At 43.6% G+C, this 25,136-nt stretch overlaps 1 protein-coding gene across 1 annotated transcript in view; it reads right to left on the bottom strand.

The window, feature by feature from the left end:
* Positions 1–13,882, bottom strand: part of LOC126457464 (kinesin-like protein KIF19) — a 610,440-nt gene extending 596,558 nt beyond the window's left edge. The window contains exon 1 of the mRNA XM_050093755.1: positions 13,766–13,882. Coding sequence (XP_049949712.1) covers positions 13,766–13,867 — 102 coding nt within the window. The 5' untranslated portion in view covers positions 13,868–13,882. The remainder of the gene's footprint in view (positions 1–13,765) is intronic.
* Between the last annotated feature and the right edge of the window lie 11,254 nt (positions 13,883–25,136).

Genomic DNA, 25,136 nt, shown 5'->3' with positions numbered 1-25,136 from the left:
GCGTGGACGATCGTGTGGCAGTGTGTCACGGCTGTCCTATCTGCGATGTCTCGCAGCGTGCGCCAGTGTGTCGTGTGGGGAGGGGGGGGGGGGGAGTTAAAAACAGCCTTCTCTTCCTCGTCTCGCTCCCTCACACTGATGCTCAAATAATTTTTGGCCTGACGCGACTTGATCGGTGACGTATTAACCTGTAGTCACAGATATTTTTTTATTGTCATTTACGTTTCGCGAAGTGCACAACATTACGTTTCTCTGAATTAAGAGATAAATTCTCTGTATGTTGATATTTTGTTCCAATTCTAAAGGCTACTGATACAATTATTAACCGGATAAAAGCATCTTACAGAAAATCTCAAGTTCTTAGACTGTAACATGCTGTATCCTATAAGCCATTGACGTACGCGGTAATTTGGCTTTGATACTAGAAACTTTAAAGGACGGTGGACAATAGGCAATATATCATTTCAGGTATAGAACCCTTGTACAGTGACAATTAAGTCGAAAGTCATTAGCAATAATGAGAAAATCCCAGTTTTATCATAAAAATACAAGTTTTAATATTTTCGTAATTCTTTCTTCGCTTGCCATATTGACAACAGCTGTCTGAAAGTGGCATCGCCCGGCTTCTCTACACCAATGACATCATCACTTGAGGCTCTCTCTTACTTTTTTGAACACCCCGGTTGTTGCTCGAACAGTGTCACAGGCAGCGAGAATTCTTGCCAGAACACGCCCTTCAGTTCCGCCACCTGATTCGCGCTCATGATTTTTTCCATGACGATGCCAAGAACTCTTCAACGAAACAAGAACTCTTCTTCTTACCAAACCTCATAGAGAATGTCTAATGCTGGTGTTCACGGGCAAGATGTGCAAGTATGGAAGGGCTCCATCACGTTGTAAAATACATCACACGAAAATAAAGTGCGATGTCCTCCAATAATATGGTAAGTCTCTCAGAAATACAGCATGCATTGGTATAGTTAAGTGTTAAGTGAGCAGAAAAAAGGTACATGTCTATTAACCCGTCAACCCTCCCCCTCCCACAGAAATACACTCAATTGGGCCAAATCTTTGTTCATGACCCATTACCATTTTAGTTAGTTATGACTATTTAGCATTCTTTCTCTGCTGGAATGGGCTATGGTCGGGAAAAATGAAAAGGCAGCAAAATGACTGTCGACCTTATAGCACTGTAGCATGCCTTGGTTCTACAGGACGCGGGTTCAGAAGGTAGCAAGAGTGACTGCTTGCACTTTTCGTAAATAGTTGGGGTGTAGCTTTCTTTCACACCTCAGTATGCAGACAGTACTGCTCACGACATTCACTTCACGTAAACCTGATCCAGTACTCGCGTTCCCCATCTACACCAGCAAGCACTGTTTCCTCTGACAACTCCGCCAAAGGCTAAAAGCAAGTAAAATTATTTTAATATGCAGCACGCTTGTTTTCTGCCACCTATTAAGGTTATTTATGTGCAAAATCCTACAGTACAATCAGTGCTGCAGCCAATTATGAATACTAGACACACAAGAGTCATTGCTTAGATGTTAATTTGCAAAAGCCGAACCATTTGCACGAAATAATACGTGTTAACACACAACACAGCAGATGTTTCTGTGTTGTCGTACGTTCTTCCGTTATTCGTCATCGAAGCGCAGATCTGGAGTTTCAATAAAGAGGGTGGAACATCTCGAAGATCAGAATAATGAGACTGTTATCGCTTCTGATACTGGACTACAGCAGTGTAGATGCAACGAAAATGATGAGCTTGTCGACATATAGATACCGGTCCCGTTAAATGTTTGTACTATTCCACTCCTTTATGTTTCAATCACGTCAATGAAACTCCACACACGCATTTCAGCCACGGGAAGAGCAACACCTATTTTGGAAAATACGATCCTGTCAGCAGGGAATTCTACTGTTAAATGCAAGGGATATCTTCAACCAAAACATTGCATCGAAACAAGTGTCAAGTTCATAGTGCTGTGAAATGTGGGAAAAAACCACAAATTGCCATTTAGAAGAACAGCACTAAAATTGTGTTTCATACAGTTACTGTCAGGCGGTCCATAAAGTAAAAATTATTGATATACAGTAATAATACAGTGTATAGGCTGAAAGAGTTCACTGAGGGCCTCTATGAGAGCGAGGACTTAAGTGATTATGTGATGGAAGAAGAAACGGGAGACGATATGGAATAGATAGGGAATCAAATATTAGATTCAGAATTTAAAATTAAATAAGGTACAAGGGATAGCTAATATTTCATCGGAATTTTTAAAATCAAGGGAGACAGAGGCAAAAAAAGATTATTCACGTTGTTGTTTAGAATGTATGAGACTGGCGATATACCATCAAACTTTGGGAAATATCATCTATACAGTCCCCAAGAATGGAAGATCCGACAAAAGCGAGAATTATCACACAATTATCTTAACAGCTTATTCATCCAAGTTGCTGACAAGAACAGTACACTCAAGAATGGAAAATAAAATTGATGATCAGTTAGATGACGATCAGTTCGACTTTAGGAAACGTAAAGGCACACGTGTGCCAGCTCTTACCTTGTGGCTGATAATGGAAGCAAGCCTAAAGAAAAATCAAGACACATTCATTGGATGTGGTGGAAAAAGTGTTCGACAACGTAAAATGGTGCAAGATGTTCAAAAGCCTTAGAAAAATTGGGATAAGGTGTAGGGAAAGACGGCAGACGAAGAACGGAGCGCACGTTTAAAAAATTGGTGCAAAACAGAAGTGTAGTCTTTCTTCCCTACTGTTCAGTCTATAGCCCGAAGAAGCAATGATAGAATGAAAACATAGGTTCAAGAGTGAGATTAAAATTCAAGGCGAAAGTATATGAATGTTAAGATTCGCTGATGACTTTGCTATCCTCAGTGAAAGTAAAGAAGCATTACATGATCAGCTCAGTGGTAGGAGGAGTCTAATGAGTATTGAACATGTAATTAGAGTAAGTCGAAGAAATACGAAGGTAATGAGAAATAGCAGAAATGAAGATAACAAGAAACTTAACATCTGAATTAGTGATCATGAAGCAGATGAAGTTAAGGAATTCTCTTACCTAGACACCAAAATAATCCTTGACGGAGGGAGCAAGGACGACTTAAAAAGGCGACAACCACTGGAAAAAAGAACATTCCTAGCCAAGTGATGTCTACTAGTATCAAACATAGGCCTTAATTTAAGGAAGAAATTTCTTTGAATCTACCGTTCGGAGCACAGCGTTGCATGATAGTGAAACATGGGCTGTGGGAAAACAGAAACAGAAGAGAACAGAAGCATCTGAGATGCGTTGCTACAGAAGAATGTTGACAATTAGGTGGACTGATAGGGTAAGCAATGAGGAAGTTCTCCGTATAATCGGCGAGGAAAGAACACTCCCAAGAACATACGTTTCTCATATTAGGTGCACTGTGCTGCCACCTATTGCCAGGTACTCCATATCAGCGACCTCAGTCGTCATTGGACAATCATGAGAGAGCAGAATGGGGCACTCAGCAGAATTCACACGGACTTCCAACGTGGTCAGGTGATTAGGTGTCACTTGAGTCATACGTCTGTTCGCGAGATTTCCACACTCCTAAGCATCCCTAGGTCCACTGTTTCAGATGTGATAGCGAAATGGAAAGGTGAAGGGACACGTACAACACAAAAGCGTACAGGCTGACCTCGTCTGTTGACTGACAGAGACCGCCGACAATTGAAGAGGGTCGTAATGTGTAATAGGAACACCATCTATCCAGACCATCACACAGAAATTCCAAACTGCATCAGGATCCACTGCAAGTACTATGACAGTTAGGCGGGAGGTGAGAAAACATGGATTTCATGGTCGAGTGGCTGCTCATAAGCCACACATCACGCTGGTAAATGCCAAACGACTCCTTGGTTGGTGTGAGGAGCGTAAACATTGGACGACTGAACAGTGGAAAAACGTTGTATGCAGTGACGAATCACGGTTCACAATGTGACGATGCGATGTCAGGGTGTGGGTAGGACGAATTCTCGGTGAACGTCATCTAATGGTTCAAATGGCTCTGAGCACTATGGGACTCAACTGCTGAGGTCATTAGTCCCCTAGAACTTAGAACTAGTTAAACCTAACCAACCTAAGGACATCACAAACATCCATGCCCGAGGCAGGATTCGAACCTGCGATCGTAGCGGTCTTGCGGTTCCAGACTGCAGCGCCTTTAACCGCACGGCCACTTCGGCCGGCGAACGTTATCTGCCAGCGTGTGTAGTGCCAACAGTAAAATTCGGAGGCGGTGGTGTTATGGTGTGATCGTGTTTTTCATGGAGGGGGCTTGCACCTCTTGCTGTTTTGCGTAGCACTATAACGCCACAGGCCTACATTGATGTATCAAGCACCTTCGTTTTCCCACTGTTGGAGAGCAATTCGGGGATGGTGATTGCATCTTTCAACAAGAACGAGCACCTGTCATAATGCACAGCCTTTGGCGGAATGGTTACACGACAATGACATCCTTGTAATGGAGTGGCCTGCACAGAGTCCTGACCTGACTCATATAGAACACCGTTGGGAATTTTGTAACGCCGTCTTCGTGCCTGGCTTCACTGACTGCCACCGATATCTCTCCTCAGGGCAGCACTTCGTGAAGAATGTGCTGCCATTCCCCAAGAAATCTTCCAGCACCTGATTGAACGTATGCTTGCGAGAGTGGAAGCTGACATGCCGCTAAGGATGGGCCGACACCATACTGGATTCCAGAATTACAGATGGAGGGCGCCGCAAACTTGTAAGTCATTTTCAGCCAGGTGTCCGGATACTTTTGATATGAATAACACTGACAAGAAGAAGAAACAGTATGATTGGACGTGTGTCAAAATATCAGGTAATAACTTACATGGTACAAGAAGGAGCTGTATAAAGTAAAAACTGTATGGGAGGACAGAGATTGGGATACTTCAAGCAAACAATTGAGGACTTAGGTTGCAAGTGCTTCTCTGAGACAAAAATACTGCCACAGGAGAGGAATTCGAGGAGGGCTGCATCAAACCCGTCAGAAGACTGATGATTCAAAACAAGTAGTGCATGTGCTAGCACATATTGTTTCAAGCCAATATGCCTCATTTATGACTCTGCTGATCCCACTAGTCATTATCGTCCGTTACATGGGAACCTAATGTTTCAGCGAGATGTTCGTCTGTATTTACCATTGAAATATCGATTATAGACAAATGCACAGTTAACAGATGAGTTACTTTAATGAGTGGCAGAAAACACAAAAGCCAGTATTTTAAATTAATATATGTTCTGTTTTTGCCGTTCGAGCTGGGGCAACACTTCCCTTGTAAGTGGGGAGCCGTAGATTTGGTCGTCCTCTTCGGTGACTGGTGGTACTACTTTTGCTATTTCCCTGAACCGTCGGTACAAGTTGGAAACACGGTGTATGTTGAATCATCGGTTGTTTCCTCAGTGGGTGCACGGTTCGATATACTCTAGTGTGCAAAACTTAAGGAAGAATGTACGTTTCGAAAGACGTGTCATTTCCAAGTAACATATCTCGATGAAACTTGGGCCGTACATGGAAAGAACAGCTACAGTGTACCACGGAAGGCAACTGAAAGAAATAACAATAAGACGGACAGAGACGATACTTTTTTTCAAAGATAATAATTACATTAAAGTCACCGCGATTTGTGATGGACGCTTGGACAATGCAAAGGGCAGGGTGTGGTTCTCAATAGGGTGTATGATCACCTCGGACGGCAGCACACGTCCTGGACCGTGCTCCCATGCAGGCCACAAGGTTGGTAAGGAGTTCTTATGCTAGAGAGTTACATTCGTGCGTCAGTGTGGTTGAAAACGGCTTTATGACCGTTGGTGCATGTGGACGTGCTGCAGTACGTCTCCCAACCCGACCCATACGTGTTCTATGGCACTCAAGTCGGGTAAACTGCCAGGGCAGTCCATTCGCCGAATGTACTCTCTTTCCAAGAGCTCCTCCACCTACGCAGTTAGATTCGGTCGCGCACTGCCATCCATAGAAATGAAGTTAGGGCCGAATGCACATCTGACAAGATGCACATGGGGAAGGAGAACAGTGTCAGAATACCGTTGACCGCAGAGTGTAGAGTGTTCAATGATTTGGAGGTCAGAAACTCAATGCAACGTTATGCCTCCCCTCGCTAGAACATCTGGACCACTAAAAAGATCAGTAATGCTGCACATACTCTCGTATGGTGAGAAGTGAGAAAATCTAATGTACCCGAGAACTGTGTCCAACACAATCACTTTGGAGACCCAGGTGTTATGGCGTGGGGGGCATATTGTTGCACGGGCGTACTCATGTCGTATGCGTTGGGGAGGCTTATTACAGCAGCCCAAATGCACAAACGGCCATTCACCAGTCGTCAACTGCGCTGGTGGAGGAATGGGACGCGCTATCACAACCATAATCAAACTTGTTAGCACTATGGGAGCAAGTTCCAGATCATGCACTGCCGTTCGTGGTGATCACAGACTCTTAAGAACCACTTACAAACTTTTGTAATGTCCAGGGGACCGTCATAAACCTTCGTGACTTCAGTGTAATCATCGTTTTTCAATAAAAGAGTCATTTCCATTCGTCTCAATGCTTATTTATGTCAGTTACCGTCTGTGCTGTAGCATACATCTCTTTCTGTGTTGGTACAAGTTTCATCGAGGTGTGACACTTGGCGAGAAACAAAACTGGCGTACTACTGATCGGAGCGTGGAATGTCAGATCCCTTAATCGGGTAGGTATGGTAGAAGATATAAAAAGGGAGATGTATAGGTTAAAGCTAGATATAGTGGGAATTAGTGAAGGTCGCTGGCAGGAGGTACAGGACTTCTGGTCAAGTAAATGAAGGGTTATCAATGTAAAATAAAATAGGGGCAATGCAGGAGTAGCCGGCCGGAGTGGCCGAGCAGTTCTAGGCGCTTCATTCTGGTACCGCGCGACCGCTACGGTCGCCGGTTCGAATCCCGCCTTGCGCATCGATGTGTGTGATGCCCTTAGGTTAGTTAGATTTAAGTAGTTCTAAGTTCTAGGGACTGATGACCTCAGATGTTAAGTCCCATAGTGCTCAGAGCCATTTGAACCATTTGAATGCAGGAGTAGCTTCAATAATAAATAAAAAAATAGCAACGCGGATAAGCTACTTTGAGCAGCATAGTGAATGCATTATTGTAGCCAAGATTGACACGAAGTCCATACCCGCCACCATAGTACAAGTCTATATGCCAGTTGGCTCGGCAGATGATGAGGAGATAGAGGAAATGTATGATGTGATGAAAGTAATTACTCAGACAGTTAAGGGGTACGAAAATTTAATAGCCGTGGAGGACTGGAATCGGATAGTAGGAAAAGGAAGAGAAGGAAAAGTAATAGGTGAATGTGGACTGGGAGAAAGGAATGAAAGAGGAAGCGGCCTCGTAGAATTGTGCACAGAGCATAGTTTAATCATAGCTAACACTTGGTTTAAGAATCATGAAGGAAGGTTGTATACGTGGAAGAGACCTGAAGACAACGGAACGTTTCAGATTGATTCTATTATACTAAGACAGATATTTCGGAAAAATTTTCTAAACTAAGATATTTCCAGGGGCATATGTGGACACTGAGCACAATGTATTGGATATGAACTGCAGATTAAAAATGAAGAAATTGCAAAAAGGCAGGAGTTTAAGGAGATGGGACTTAAATAAACTGAAAGAACCAGAGCTTGTAGAGAGCTTCAGACGAAACATTACGGAAGCGACCGGCAAGAATAGGTGAAAGGAATACAGTAGAAGAAGAATGGGTATCGTTGAGAGATGAAATAGCGAAGGCAGCAGTGGATGAAGTAGGTAAAAAGACCGAGGCTAGTAGAAATCCTTGGGTGACACAAGAGATGTTGAATTTCATCGATGAAAGGAGAAAATATGAAATTCCAATAATTGAAGCAAGCGAAAGAGAATACAAACGTCTAAAAAATGAGATGTACAGGAAATGCAAAATGGCTAAGCAGGAATGGTTACAGGACAAATGCAAGGATGTAGAAGCATGTATCACTAGGGGTAAGGCAGATGCTGCCTAAAGGAGAAGAGAGCTCAGAATGAAAACCAGTCCTAAGCAAAGATGGGAAAGCAGAAAGATGGAAGGGGTATACAGAACATTTATACAAGGGAGATGTACTTCAGGGCAATAGTATAGAAATAGAGGAGGACGTAGATGAAAATGAAATGGTAGATATGATCTTCCGTGAGGAATTTGCCAAAGTACTCAAGGACGTAAGTCGAAACAAGGCCCCAGTAGTAAGCAATATTCCCTTAGAGCTACTGATAACCTTGGGAAGGCCAGCCATGACAAAACTCTCCAATCTGGTTAGCAAGATGTATGCAACAGGCGACATACCTTCAAACTTCAAGAAGAATTTATTAATTCCAATACCAAAGAAAGCAGGTGTTGACAGGTACTAAAAAGAATCCTTTAAAGAAGAATGGAAAAACTCGTAGAAGCTGACCTCAGGGAAGACCAGTTCGGATTCCGGAGAAATGTAGGAGCACGCGAGGCTATACTGACCCTGCAACTTCTCATAGAAGATACGTTAAGGAAAGGAAAACCTACATTTGTGGCATTTGTAGACTTAGACATAGCTTTCGATAATGTTGACTGGAATACTCTCTTTCAAATTCTAAAAGTGACAGGGGTAAAATACAGGGAGCCAAAGGCTATTTACAATTTGTACAAACACCAGATGGCAGTTATAAGAGTCGGGAGGCACGAAAGGGAAGCAGTGGTTGAGAAGGGAGTGAGACAGGTTTGTAGCCTATCCCCGATGTTACTCAATCTGTATATTGAGCAAGCAGTAAAGGAATCAAAAGAAAAACTTGGTGTAGGATTTAAAGTCCAGAGAAAAGAAATAAAAACTTTGAGGTTTGTCGATGACATTGTAATTCTGTCAGAGACAGCAAAGGACTCGGAAGAGCAACTGAATGTAATGGACAGAGCCTTGAAAGGAGGATATAAGATGAACATCAACAAAATCAAAACGAGAATAATGGAATATAGTCTAATTAAATCAGGTGATGCAGAGGAAATTAGATTAGGAAATGAGACACTTAAAGTAGCATATGAGTTTTGCTATCTGGGATGTGGGAAGCAAAGTGACTGATGATGGTCGAAATAGAGGGGATATGATATGGAGACTTCTAACGGCAAGAAAAGTGTTTCTGAAGAAGAGAAATTTGTTAACATAGAGTATAAATTTAAGTGTTAGGAAGTCCTTTCTGAAAGTAGTTGTATGGATAGTAGCCATGTATGGAAGTGAAACATGGACGATAAATAGTTTGGACAAGAAGAGAATAGAAACTTTCGAAATGTTGGGGTACAGAAGAGTGCGGAATATTAGGTGGGTAGGTCACGTAACTAATGAGAAGGTACTGGCTAGAAGAAGGGATCTGTTGGTTGTACACATTCTGAGGCATCAAGGGATCACCAATTTAGTACTGGAGGGAAGCCTGGAGGGTAAAAATCATAGAGGGAGACCAGGAGATGAATACAGTCAGCAGATTCAGAAGGACGTAAGTTGCCGTAGCTATTTGAAGATGCTTGCGCAGGGTAGCATGGAGAGCTGCATCAAACCAGTCTTTAGACTGAAGACCACAACAACTACATGTTACTTGGCAGTGACACATGATGCGAATGTTCTTTTCGTCCTCAAGTTTTGCCCAGCGATGTAGCTTGTTAGTTCCCCATCCGTCTGCATGTCTGTTCATTCCGTAACAGGGTGTAATGCCCTTGCACGCTAGCTGACAGATTGTATACGTCTACTGCGTTCTTATAGACGCTTACATGAGGACTGACCGTGGGAGTGTAGACGTTACGACGTCCTTAGTACATTAGCTACATTTTCGCATATTATGTACGCCTAGGTGTTAATCGGGTAGATTCACAGTAAATCTATTTACTACGCTACACGAGTAACGATTGGTAGGTTTCCTAATTTCACTGCAGTGTTAACCCAGAACATGTTTTGTTTAGTTACTTTCGATGTAGCGGTCATTTATACATTATCAAGGAAAAGTTGTATTGTCGCGATTGAAGCTGTCGTCACAACATGAGCATTAGTGGCCGTGTTGCTTGCTTATTGAAAAGGTAAAGCAAAGTTTTGTATCGCCCTCATGACTCGCTTTCTTTTTTTGGGAAACTTCTTTCTCAATACTTCTTTCATCGCAGAAAATCGCTACGCGCAGCCACCTGTGTAATGGAAGTGAAAAGAATCCTCCATTTTCAGTGTAGCTCACTAGAGGACGTTGTGTCTCCAAACTTGAATGGGACAATGCGGCTTGAGTACGCTTTTCACTGTGACAACATGCCGCGAACGCTCTTTCCAAGCTCGGAGCGTAGGCTCTTCGTCGCTTTCCGGCAAGAGGGCTGTCAGCACGGGAATTGCTGGAAACCGCAGCCACTTCATTCCAACCTCAATTGATATTGGATACATATCTCGTAGTGGTTGCTCGCGGTCAGCAACGCCACCTGATGACCGATACCTGCAAAATATGGTTCGTAGGTGCCGCTATGAGAATCCTGCCCGATTGCGCGCGATATTTTTGGAACTAGTAGTACGCAGTCGTCAGCAGACATTGAATTTCACCTCTAGGCGTCCCTTACGAGTAAAAGTACAAACCCACCAGCACCATGGTCCGTGAAGAATGTCGACAAGGAATTTTCTGGAAAGAACACTGAACCAATGGCATCGGATACCTTTCTCCTAAGGGTGCAGAATTTGTCTGGCGCCTGACTAGCGTCATAGAAGAGAATGAAAGCCGCCACATACCAATGCACGCTCAGACATGCACGCTGACGGGTTGAGCAGGGAAGTGGGTCTGTCATGTATGGAGCCAGTAGGCTGCCACATAGTCACATGGGGATGTGGGACGCCTCTCATCGTTATCGAGAGTAACTGGAAGTCTGTGCAGTATCGGGACAGCCATACAGTCAACACGGTGGCCATAGGTTCATCTTTTAAGACCGCTTCTGTGTCGTCTACCTCCAGGAGGCAACAGTTAACCAGATGGAACAGTCTGGGGTATCCGCTGACATGAACCGTCTTGGCAATTCTTTCGAGCAGCTGAAATTTATGAGTGCGCCGTCGTGGGAAGCCTTCTCACAGAGCGGATGGCCTCAGGAGGCTCGCCAGCGAAGAGTGAGACAGGATCGAGCAGGAAAGTATCGACCATCTTGTGGGTAGCATCGCAAGGAGCAGCAAACGTTATAATGGAGTGGGAGGAGCAACACTGATTTAAGAGATGCACAAAGATGGGCATACAGTGCCTTCATTTTATTTGTCATTTTGTTTTCGTTTAACAGTAATATTTTTTAAAAATATGTCACAAATGTCTAGGAGTGATAGATCACGTCGTGAGGAACAACTGTTGTTAGAGACAGACTGTTTCCTGACGCTTTCTGGGGACGCTAGATATCATTTAAGACTGGTCATACTATTGAGAGGTAGCGGGGCATGGACACTCTGCAGCATTCGCATGCAATGTGTGTTGCCTATCATACAGTCATCTGCTCCTCAGGAGAGGCGGTATAGTGGGCATATTATAGTTCCTGACTCGCTTCTAAAACATCTATCTCTTCTTAAACACACCCATTGATGTTGTATTCTTGTTAAAATTCAGTCCGACATTTTGCTGAGACAGGTAGTATGCTCCACTCCTTGTTAGTCGGCCCTGCTGATTTGGTAAAGTCCCAAGAGAAGGAGAAAAAGCACAGGTGAGTGATCTACACACGATTGGTAAAAGAACGGACTCTCAAATTTAGAAGCGAATACCGTTGATATCTGTTTGCTGCAGTTCTGAGTTCGAATACAATTAATTTCCTTAAGACGGAAAAGCTACTGTCCACAAATCAGCATGGATTTGGAAGGCGTCGCTCGTGCGAAACTCTACTTGTCCTTTTCTCACACGATACGCTGAGAACCAGGGATTAAGGGTATCAGCCAGATTCCATTTCCTAGATTTCTGGGTAGCATTTGACACGGCACCCCCACTTCAGACTGTTAACGAAGATACGAGCATACGGACTTGGCTCCCAGATGTGAGAGTGGCTGGAAGACTTCTTAAGTAATAGAACCCAATAGGTTGCCATCGACGGTGAGTGTTGGTCAGAAACAAGAGTTTCTTCGGGAGTGCTCTAGCAAGTGTGGCAGAGCTGCTCCTATTCTCTATATACATAAAAAACGTGACGGACAGTGGGACCAGCTGTCTGAGGCCGTTTGCTGATAACTATGTGCTGTAGAAGAAGTTATTGTCATAGAGCTATTGTAGTAGGTTACAAAACAAACAAACTTTCTAGTTGTTGTGATGAATGGCAATTTGCTCTAAATGTAGAAAAATGTAAGTCAGTGCGGATGAGAAGGAAAACAATCCCATAATGTTCGAAGACAGCATTATTACTGTCGTGCAAACACAGTCGCGTCGATTAAATATGTAAGCGTAACGCTGGAAGGCGATATGAAATTGAGCGAGCACGTAACGTCGGTAGCAGGAAAGACAAATGGTCGACTTTGGATTACTGGAAGTATTTTAGGGAAGTGTGATTCATCTGTGAGTGTTACGGAGATGCTTTGGGAACTCGAATGGGAATCTCTGGAGGGAAGGTGACGTTCTTAACGTGAAACACTATTGAAAGAATCTAAAGAATCAGCATTTGCAGTTGACTGCAGAACGTTTCTACTGACGCCAACGTATGTAAGACCACTAACGTAAGATAAGAGGAATAAGTGCTCGTATGGAGGGCAGTCGTTTTCTCTCGCTCTGTTTGCGAGTGGACCACGAAAGAAAGTGACCAGTAGTGGTAGAAGGTAATTTCCACCATGTACCATACGGAAGGTTTCGGATATTATATGTGGTGTGTATACACATCAGTGTTGGGTTATTTTGATTTCGCTGCATCGAACAGTCTTCCTACAAACATCTCTCATAATTTACTAACTCAAGTTTTCAAGACAGTCGTAATTGCACCACTAAGTGGACCACGGCTGTCAGTATAGACTGAACGTTTTGCGTCCATGCGTCCATATTGCAACATCTGACCAACTGGCAAAGGGAAAATAAGCGTTAATGGCTTGCTTCTGCCACAAATACTTGATGGTATTAACCAACCTAAAAACATCCTACTCCTAATAGCTATAATTATTTGTCTGTAAATGAAGTAAATATCGATGTAGTGTTCTTTGGTATGCTGTCGTTATACCATATATATATATATATATATATATATATATATATTAGTGCAATGAGTGTAAGTGCAGACACACACAGACACACACACACACACACACATATATATATATATATATATATATATATATATATATATATATATATATATATATATATATATATGGTGTAATGAGCAGACATTGCTATTAGTGACTGACCACGGCATACCAAAGAATACTAAATCATTATTTACTTCATTCGCAGACAAATCATTATAGCTATTAGGAGTAGGATATTTTTAGGTTGGTTAGTACCATCAAGTATTTGTGGCAAACGCAAGCCATTAACGCTTATTTTCCCTTCGTCAGTTGGTCAGATGTTGCAATATGGACGCATGGACGCAAAACGGTCAGTCTATACTGACAGCCGTGGTCCACTTAGTCGTGCAATTACGACTGTCCTGAAAACATGAGTTAGTTGATTACCGCTAGGTTGGGCGCCCTGGCTGCCCAGCACGGCACAGTGCGGAGTGCGACTGACCATGAGGTTCTCCCTGGCCGGCGGCGGTGGAGGGTCCGGCAGGTCGTCCGGCCGGGGCGGCTGCGGCGGCGCGCGGCGGCTGCGTGGCTGGGAGTCCCTCATGGCGCGCGCGACCCTCGGCTCCGACAGGCTGGCGGCGGCGGCGGCGCGGCCACGCGGCGACTGGCCGGCTGCTGCCACGGCTACAGCGGCCCGCGCATCGACCACGGGCCACGCGTCGCCAGGGCGCCTCCACAGCCACGCCACGCCGCGCGCCTGCGCACTGCCGACGCCGCCAAAGCCGCCCGTCTGCTGCGGCCGCTGCCCACCTTCAACCGCAGCCACGGGCCTCCTCACTGCTGTCCCTACCGTTCTGGATGCGAGGGTACAGCTCGTGCAACACAGTGGTTTTCAAAAATGAAGTAACACACTATTATGGCGGGTCGAATACACTACTGGCCATTAAAATTGCTACACCACGAAGATGACGTGCTACAGACGCGATATTTACCCGTCAGGAAGAAGATGCCGTGATATGCAAATGATTAGCTTTTCAGCGCATTCGCACAAGGATGGCGCCGGTGGTGACACCTACAACGTGCTGCCACGAGTAAAGTTTCCAACCGATTTCTCATACACAAACAGCAGTTGACCGGCGTTGCCTGGTCAAACGTTGTTGTGATGCCTCGTGTAAGGAGGAGAAATGCGTACCATTACGTTTCCGACTCTCATAAAGGTCGGATTGTAGCCTATCGCGATTGCGGTTTATCGTATGGCGACATTGCTGCTGGCATTGGACGAGATCCAATGACTGTTAATAGAATATGGAATCGGTGGGTTCAGCAGGGTATTACGGAACGCCGTGCTGGATCTCAACGGCCTCGTACCACTAGCAGTCGAGATGACAGGCATCTTATCCGCAAGGCTGTTACGGATCGTGCAGCCACGTCTCGATTCCTGAGTCAACAGATGGGAACGTTTGCAAGACAACAACCATCTGCACGAACAGTTCGACGACGTTTGCAACAGCATGGACTATCAGCTCGGAGACCATAGCTCGGGTTACCCTTGACGCTGCATCATAGACAGGAGCGCCTGCGACGGTGTACTCGACGATGAATTAGGGTGCACGAATGGCAAAACGTCATTTTTCGGATGAATCCAGATTCTGTTTACAGCATCATGACGGTCGCATCCGTGTTTTGTGACATCGCGGTGAACGCACATTGGAAGCGTATATTTGTCATCGCCATACTGGCGTATCAACCGGCGTGATGGTATGGGTTGCCATTGGTTACACGTCTTGGTCACCTCTTGTTCGAATTGACGGCACTTTGAACAGTGGACGTTACATTTCAGATGGGTTACGACCCGTGATTCTACCCTTCATTCGATCCCTGCAAAACCCTACATTTCAGAAGGATAACCCACGACCGCATGTTGCAGGTCCTGTACGGGCCTTTCTCGATATAGAAAAAGTTCGACTGCTGCCCTGGCCAGCACATTCTCCAGATCTCTCACCAACTGAAAACGTCTGGTCAATGGTGGCCGAGCTACTGACTCGTCACACTACGCCACTCACTACTCTTGATGAACTGTGGTATCGTGTTGCAGCTGCATGGGCAGCTGTACCTGTACACGCCATCCAAGCTCTGTTTGACTCAATGCCCAGGCGTATCAAGGCCGTTATTACGACCAGAGGTGGTTGTTCTGGGAACTGATTTCTCAGGATCTATGCAACCAAATTGCGTGAAAATGTTATCACATGTCAGTTCTAGTATAATATATTTGTCCAATGAATGCCCGTTTATCATCTGCATTTCTTCTTGGTGTAGCAATTTTAATGGCCAGTAGTGTAAGTTTCGTCAAGTGCTGCTCTATACTTCAAAGTGACACATATACATGACACTATTCCTTTTTTTTCTGTCTCTCTCTCTCTCTGCCCAGCATAGTGCAGGAGCTCGACATGGCATGGACTCATCAAGTCGTTGGAAATCCCCTGCAGAAATACTGAGCCGCACTGCCTCTATAACCGTCCATAATTCCGGAAGTGCTGCCATTGCAGAATTTTGCTCACGAGCTGACCTCTCGATTACGTCCCGTAAATGTTCGATGGGATTCATATCAGACGAACTGGGAGGTCAAATCAATCACTCGAATTATCCAGAATGTTCTTCAAACCAGTGGCGAACAATTATGGCCCGGTGACAGGGCGCATTGTCATCTGTAAGAATTTCATCGTTGTTTGAGGTCTTGAAGTCCATGAATGCCTGCAAATGAAGTAGCCGTACATAACCATATCCAGTTAACGATCGGTTCATTTGGACCAGAGGATCCACTCCACTACATGTAAACACAGCCCACATCATTAAGGGAGCCAAGATCAACTTTCGGACGGCCACTGTGGCCGAGCGGTTCTAGGCGCTTCAGTCCGGAACCGCGCTGCTGGAACGGCCGCAGGTTCGAATCCTGCCTTGGGCACGGATGTGTGTGCTGTCCATAGGTTAGTTAGGTTTAAGTAGTTCTAACTCTAGGGGACTGATGACCTCAGATGTTAAGTCCCATAGTGCTTAGAGAGCCGTTTGAACTAACTTGCACAGTACCTTGCTGACAGCTTGATTCCATGGCTTCGTGGGGTTTGCGCCACACTAGAAACCTACGATCAACTCTTGACAACTGAAATCGGGACTTGTCTGACCTGGCCAAAGTTCTCCAATCGTCTAGGATCCAACCGATATGGTCATGAGCACAGGACAGATTGTGGATGCGATATCATGCTGTTAGCAAACGGTCGTCTGTTACCAACAGTCCATTAACCCCACATTTCGCCGCAATGTCCTAACGGAAACGTTCGTCGCCGTACATCCCACTCAGATTTCTGTGGTCTTTCCACGCAGTGTTGCTTGTCTGGTAGCACTGACAACTCTACTCGAACGGCACTGCTCTCGGTCGTTAAGTGAAGATGTCGACCACTGCGTCGTCTCCTGTGAGAGATAATGCCTGAAATTTGGTATTCTCGACACACCCGTGACACAGTGGATCTCCGAATATTGAATTCCCTAACGATTTCCTAAGTGTAATGTCCCAAGCTTCTAGCTTTAGTTCCCATCATGCTGCATAACCACGTCGGAAATCTTTTCACATTAATCGCATGAATCACTTCAATGTTCTGCTCTCTTATATCTTCCGCACGCGATACTACCGACATCTGTGTAAGTGCATATCGCTGTCCCACGACTTCTGTTACCTCAGTGTAAGTACTGTTTCACAGATATTATCTCAACAGTGAATTTTGTGGTCGCCTTATCAAGCAGTACACGGAAACTTTCTCGAACGTTGCGGCAACGAACACTAATACTCTGGATGTCCTTCCCTGTCCAGAGTTTGTTCGACAAACGTAGCAGCCGAAATGTAATTCCAAACAATGGTTCCATGCGCTACGATGGGTTGACTTAGTCCTATATGTCCCTACCTGACGTACTCCTCTAGTTGTCTCTCTCTCAGTCGACGTCAAAATCTTCTCACACCCTAAAATTGCTTAGCTCACATACACTCATGATCATAAATTAAGGATAATTGCAGAATGTGGTGCCACACAACGTGGCACTACACAAAACTGGCGCTAATGGCATAGGCGGATAGGTAACGCATACGACACAGATCTGTAAGTCCACGGCATTGGTGAAAAGTTGAGAAAACCGTCCCTAAACACATGTGCTACAAAACACCACTGTTTCCTGCGCATGTACCCCGACATCAATATGTGATATGATCACCATGCACACGCACACAGGCCGCACAACGGATTAGCATACTCTGGATCGGGTGGTCGAACAGCTGCTGGGGTATAGCCTCCCATTCTTGCACCAGTGCCTGTCGGAGCTCCTGAAGTGTCCTAGGGATTTGAAGACGTGCAGCGGTACATCGAACGAGAGCATCCCAGATGTGCTCGATGGGGTTTAGGTCTGGAGAACAGCAGGCCACTCCATTCGCCTGATATCTTCTGTTTCAAGATACTCCTCCATGATGGCAGCTCGGTGGGGACACGCATTATCATTCATCAGGAGGAAGGTGGGACCCACTGCACCCCTGAAAAGGCGGACATACTGATGCAAAATACGTCCCGATACACCTACCCTGTAACAGTTCCTCTGTCAAAGACGTGCAGGGGTGTATGTGCACCAATCATAATCCCACCCCATACCATCAAACCACGACCTCCATACACGTCCCTTTCAAGGACATTAAGGGGTTCGTATGTGGTTCCTGCTTCACACCAGACGAAAACCCGACGAGAGTCACTGTTCAGACTACACCTGGACTCGTCCGTGAACATAATCTGAGTCCACTGTTCCAATGACCATGTACTGTGTTCTTGACACCAGGCTTTATGGGCTTCCTGTAACCAGGACTCAGTGGAAAGCAACTTGCAGGTCTCCGGGCGAATAAACCATGTCTGTTCAGTCGTCTACAGACTGTGTCTCTGGAGACAACTGTTCCAGAGGCTGCGGTAAGGTCCCGAGCAAGGCTACCGGCAGTACTCCGTGGCCGTCTGCGGGCACTGATGATGAGATATCAGTCTTATTGTGGCGTTGTGCACTGTGTTCGTCCCACACCGTAGCGCCTGGACACGCTTCCTGTCTGCTGGAATCGTTTCCATAGTCTTGAGATCACACTTTGTGGCACACGGAGGGCCCGTGCTACGACTTGCTGTGTTTGACCAGCCTCTAGTCGCCCTAGTATTCTACCCCTCATAACGTCATCAATATGTGTTCTTTGAGCCATTTTCAACACACAGTCACCATTAGTACATCTAAAAGCGTCTGCACACTTACTCGCTGCACCGTACTCTGACATACACCAACAAACCTCTGCGTATGTGGACTGCTGCCAGCGCCACCGTCCGACGACCGCAGGTCAAATGCACCGTATGGTCATACCCCTAGGTGATTTCAACACGCAAACCGCCCACCAGAGAGTGTACATAAACACAACTCTGATCCTTTTATTCCCGAAATCACGTCTTTTGCTACGTCAACGTCAATGCTCCGCACAGTGATGGGATGTGAAGAGGAGAGTCCTACCTGATATTTTTGCGTGCATTCGCCAACCAATCTGGAACTGTAGTTCGTCAGCTGCGACAATAGCGGCGCTACGCTGTACGCCACGGCCTTCTGAAGAAGAAAAACGTAAGATTAAGGTACTGTCCGTGGAGAGATCGAGAGAGAGAGAGTGAGCACTAGCTTTTAACTGCACTATTGTTCGTAAAAAGTGAAAGCCTCAGAAGCACTGGACTGCAACACACCACAATAAGAGGACGGGTAGAGCAGCGGTATCGGAATAAGTGATTTAAATGGCAGATCGGTGGCGTGCACGTAGCTCAACAGCGCCCTCTTCTGTGTGACTCGACAGATCATTGGTTCGCAACGTCCACTAATGTAGCTTTCGTACGAAGTAAAAATATGCAACCGAGTGCCTCTATGGTTCGCTGACATCACAGGGTGGAATATCGGCAAGTGAGTGCGTTCGAACAAGTGGTCTCGCGGAGGCTGGTCTGTTCTTCCGTGGCATTCCGGCTCGTACAGGGCTTGCTGCTTCGACAGTGAGGTTTTCCAGTGGAGGTATGAGGGCGGCACATAGCGCCGAACAGGGCACTGGAGGACACAATGTGACCACAGCGTGAGATGACAGGCATCTTGTCCTCATGGCCGTAACGGATACAGCAGCTCCGTCGACAGCGCTGGCGCGACGTTGGAGCACTGCAACGGGTGTGGACATGTCCGTATCGATGGTTCGACGCCATCTTCTGAGGGCTGTACCGGCGGCATGCATGCTATTGCGCCGGCTTTCAGAGACCAATACCCATCAAAGCCGCAGATTGCAATGGACACGGGAACGCCAACACTGGCGTGCTGAGTGGCTAATTGTAATGTTTGCGGACGAGTCCCTCTTCAGTTTACAGTACAGCGATGGCCGCATACGTTTTCGATGGCGCCGTGGTGAACGCAGTCGGGCGGACTGTACTGTTGAGCGGCATAGCGGACAAACGTCAAGTATGACGGTCTGGGGCACCATTGCCTATAAGGCGCGATTTCGACTCCTACGGCTTCTACATCTGCATCTACATCATACTCCGCAAGCCACCTAATGGTGCGTGGCGGAGATTACTTTCGGTATCGCTATCTGATCGCTCCAACCCTGTTCCACTCGCGAGTGGTGCGTGGGAAGAATGATTGTCGGTAAGCCTCTGTATTGGCTCTAATTTCTCGAATTTTCTCCTCGTGGTCAATACGCGAGATGCATGTGGAATTTTAATAGTAACGTCTGCCAGTGGACTTTTTTTAGCATTGAAACGTCCCCTTTGAACAATTGTACAGGACTGTGCTTAACCTGACACACAATATTTTTAGCGCAACGCAATCTGACTATCAAAGATACCTGCAAAAGAATGGCCCTGAGTAACATTAAACTATACCTTTCAGAAATCACTTACCTCACAAAAATCTTCATTACTCGAACTACTGCAATACAGCGAGCGCCACTACTGCCAGCTAAATAAAAGATTCAAACTACGGAAGGCACTAACTACTGATAGGGATAGTTAGCAAATGAAAGATATTAATACAGAACAAACAATGTATTTACCTTAATAGTCATAATATATATAGCAGTTCATGACAAATTACAAAACTCCGCCATCTCTCTCCCCACATCCATCACTGCTGGCGGCTCACCTCCAACTGCGCAACGCTACGCGCTGTTCGCATCCAGCTGCCCAACACTACAACGGCAGACAACTATGCAAACTAGCCACAGACTGCACACAGCACAGCCAGTGATTTTCATACAGAGTGCTACGTAACGTTGCCAATAAGAAAACATAAACAGCCTACTTACATAGCACCCATGCTCCCCACAAAAAATTTTACAAATTGTTTTGGCCAGTGACCAATAATGATTTGATAAAATTTTCCATAATTACAATAATAAAGAAATCAAATGCACACACTTATTGATACAATGTTGGTCAAAAGCTAAAATATTCTCACAGTCGATAAAGACAGTCCTGATCATTCATCACAGTAAAATAGCAGTGTTTTTCTCAAAGTCTGAGCAGTAGAAGAAAATGCACACGGAAGTACTGGATTTCCATGCAGTCTTGAAGAAGTAGTGTTGTCCTTCCAACGAAAAGACACAGTGCTGACTCTTGACATGCAGACAGGTAATGGGCCACAACAGAGCAAACCCACCGCAGAGTCAGTCGAAGTTTTGAAGAATATTGGTAGGTAGGTCATCACAGAGTAGACCCACAGTAGTGCTGGTAGAGATTACGGTATTGGTGGGCCACCAGAGGTGCAGACCCACTGTAGTCCTTGTAGAGATGGCCAGCAGCCATCTGCTGCGACTGTGGAGGTGCACAATCACCATCAAAGAGTCTTGTGGACAATATGGCAAGTCTATAACCACCACTTATGCACTCACAAAGTTTTTGGAATTGTCCTTAGAACCAGCAATGCTGTTAACCAGTCACTTGCTGAATTATTAACACACGTGTAAACACTAACAGTCCCTACTTCTCACATATTGTCCATATACTATGACCAACAGAAACGTGTGCAGTGAAATGGAACTTACAAGTTAATAGTATGATGAACTGGTGTCAATTACAATTTTATAACATAAGAATACAATTACAAAGGTACAAAATACATCATTAAAGAACATAACAATACAGATAACATTTGTAGTACAGGCTTTACAAAAGAATCGAAATAACATATACGTCAGTGTTACAGGAATTATGACATGAGTACATACATAAAAGATCAGAATAACTTTCGAAACATCAACTTCACACATGAGCATTAAAACAAAACAGAATAAATAATGTCTAACATCTTTACAAAGTAAATAACATATTATTAATGCAAATTATATTTGAGGATAACAGTATTCCTCATCATAGTTCATGTAGCTGAGTATTAGAAATATTCTACAACATAAGTCTCATCACATAAACATATGAAGACAGGAAGAACATAAATACACATAGTGGGATAACACAAGGAAAGGACAGGGTTTCTTTTACTGCAGTATTTTGCAAACAAAACTTTCTTTACTTCTCAGAGATCTCCCTCCATTCCTCATTATTTCCAAAAAGTCCTATCTATACCTCTTTTCTGTATTCTAACCATATTTCTTTCAGAATAATTATGGCTCATTATACAATACTCATTTTGGCCCAAATCGTTTTCATATAACTTCTCAATGCGTTTCTTCCAATTTATCGCAACTCGTTCTCACATATAGCCTACCCCATCTTAAGCTAACTTAAATCTACTGAGCTCAGATGCTAAACTAAGGGACGAGGCAATGCAGCAGTACAAAACAATTAACACAAACAGCAATGACAAAATATTCAAATTGTCCAAGCAAGCAGCAATATTACAACTAATATTACGCAATGAGCAGCAAACAAGAAAAATAAATCAGTAGTAAAACTGGCTTAACAGAGTAATGTAAAGTGAAATTTAGTAGCACTATACCTGACAAACAGCAGAAGCAAAAGCAATAAATTATATCTAAACGTGACAACGCTCAAGCAGAAAAATATTACAGTAAATACAACAATGCAGATAAGGGAAATGTATAATTACATCTTAATGTCTATGTAATTAAAGTGGTGCACCACAACTTATTCTACGAGAAATATTACCAAGTAGTTGAAAAAAAATTATATATGCAAGTCCTGTGACGGGAAATGTCTTTTTGTGCTCCTTCGGTTTTTTTTTAAGTAGATCATAAATTTTATTATTTACTGGATCTGTAGGCATAAAATATTTATATTAGTACATCTATAAAATTTTGTTTTAACCAATGCTGCAGTGCAGCTAGAAACTAGATATTAAACAAAATGAGCAAATATGTACAAAGGAAGGCATCAAACATCATTCATTAGCCATATGGCATTTCAAAAGGCAGTAAAAATTCTCTCAATTCTCGAGAAAGACGCTTGTCATAATCAGGTGTGCAGATGTAAGTATCTTTCCAAGTAATGAGCGTGTCGTATTTGCGGTGCTTTCTACAAAGGAATGTCAGTAGCGAGGATAATGGCCTCCCTTTTTTTTCTTTTCTAACTGTGCCTCTGAAAAGGCATGCACTAATGGTTTTTTCTCCAGGCGTCTGACACAGCTGGGTGCCCACGACGCATTACGTGCAGGTGGTCACTTAACTTTCTTACGGAAATATTTACGACAGCAGTTTCCGCTACAGTGGCAGTCTCATATAAAATTTCACGGGTCGAGAATTTGCGTTGCAAATGTGTAGAAACAAAATCCTTTTGATATAACAGTGTCCAAAAAAAATTTTTGTCGGCATTGTAATACATTCACACATTTACATACATTTCATAATTCTAAAATACTTTTCTTGGTTTCCAACATCCTTTTCCACAAAGCAGAGTCCCTAACCACTACTCATTATTCCTTACCTTATTATAGATATACATATTCGTCGACACGTCAATCTTGCGGGGACACTTCAATATTTGATCATAACAGATACATAGCATAATCAAATAACTCATATAGCATCAGCTTATTGATCATAAACATACCGCAACAGCATAATACACATAGTCACCGTAATAATAACATCATAACACCTCAGTCAAACCTCAAAAACGTCGTAGCTTCCTCCAATAATTTCGGAACCTAAAAAAATTCTCCGCTCATGTCAAAAGTGTCATCTGCCTCAAACGTACTTTAAAAATCGTGATCCCATACCAAACAGATCATTCAAAGCTCTCATAATATCACAATGGGTCCAAAAAAATATGAACAGTTCACAAAGTACAGACAAAATACAATTTCGTAAGTGTGAAGTAATCCAACTGTGTAATTAGTAAACATTTCTCACTGATGAACTAAAAAAATGTTTGTTTCTCAGTTAAATAATCAGGTAGCTGTGAAATTCTGTGTTGGAGAAATATGGTACCGATGTGTAAAGTTGTATAAGCAAATACCATATTAGCTAGGGCTCCTTGTGCTTGCCACACACATGGTACACAAAGTAAGCGTGTACCGCCCTGAGGATTAATGTAATTATACCCTCAGGTGTTACAGATTACAGCAATGGAATGAAATGTATCACGGAAAACCTTTGTATCATTGTACTTCAAATATATTTAAAAATAAATGTTTTAAGTACAAAATTAATCACTCAAATACGTGTACTGTAGCACTAAACTGTGCGTCTTGTTGTAAGATAATCTCTGTGGAAGTGTCGTATTTATCATCCTCCGAAAGCTAAGTTCTGCAAAAGACAATGTACTTACCTCATGATAAACAAAAGTGAAATGCTTTGCGTATAGATATCTTAGTTATTACGCTTATTGCTGTGATGAAGCAAGTACTGTGCTGTAACGTATTGTTGTGCTACGGAAAAGGCAGTCTCATTGTAGCTATACCACAAAAGTTACTACTAAAACATATTTTAATTTCCAGAATAATACAGAAAAACTGTGCAGATATAAAACAGAAACACTGAAAAAGCAACATTGTAAATTGTCACTCAAGTAGCGTCGTGATAAAATCGTGGGGCTGTCACATAAATTAACCACTGTGTCATCTGGTATCTCACTGAAAGTACTTTAAATCCAGAATGTATTTTCAAGTAAACCAAAATGTTGCATTAAAATCTCATTAGCAGTACCAGTATGTGTCCTAAGTATGTAAGCCTGATAGTCGTTACGTAATCGTGCAATTAACAAGCGAGAATGTACAAATACAACACTGTGTCGTCTGTTCACTATAAAAATACATTCGTAATTTCTGTTTAAAAATGTTCCCTAGGTTCTAGACCGGATGTTTAACTTCAAACATTGTTGCATGTTAACAGTTTCTTAAGTCTGACAAAGCATACTAGAAATGTGAAGTGAAAAGTTTTATGGCAAAGACAAAGTTAAAAAGCAGATTATCTTTCAATAAACGGTTTTACATGTGAAATGTGGTGTAAACCTTTACTCTTCCTAGTACGCAGAGTTTCAACTTCAACGCAGTTATAATGTGGTATACGTCGGATTCTGTAAGGTCCATTGTAAACTAAAAAGAATTTGTGACTCAAGTGTTTCTTCTTATGTGACAATGAATGAGCTTTAATGAGAACTTTCTGACCAATATATAATTTCTTTGCATTTGCTTTACCGTGTAGTTTTCTCCTTTTGTCTGCTGCAGATTTTATATTTATACTAGCCAAATCAATTATGTCTTTGTGTCGAAGTTTACGTGTATTCGGGAAAGGTACAAGCTCTCTGATTCTGTTCGGTGGTTCTTTATTCTTTAGTACAAGAGTAGGTGGTAAAGCAGTGGAGTCGTGAGGCATTTCATTCAGC

This window comes from Schistocerca serialis, chromosome 2 (assembly GCF_023864345.2).
Source record: "Schistocerca serialis cubense isolate TAMUIC-IGC-003099 chromosome 2, iqSchSeri2.2, whole genome shotgun sequence".
Lineage (NCBI taxonomy): Eukaryota > Metazoa > Arthropoda > Insecta > Orthoptera > Acrididae > Schistocerca > Schistocerca serialis.
Note: the sequence above shows the minus strand (reverse complement) of the source record. Positions and strands in the feature narration are given on the sequence as shown.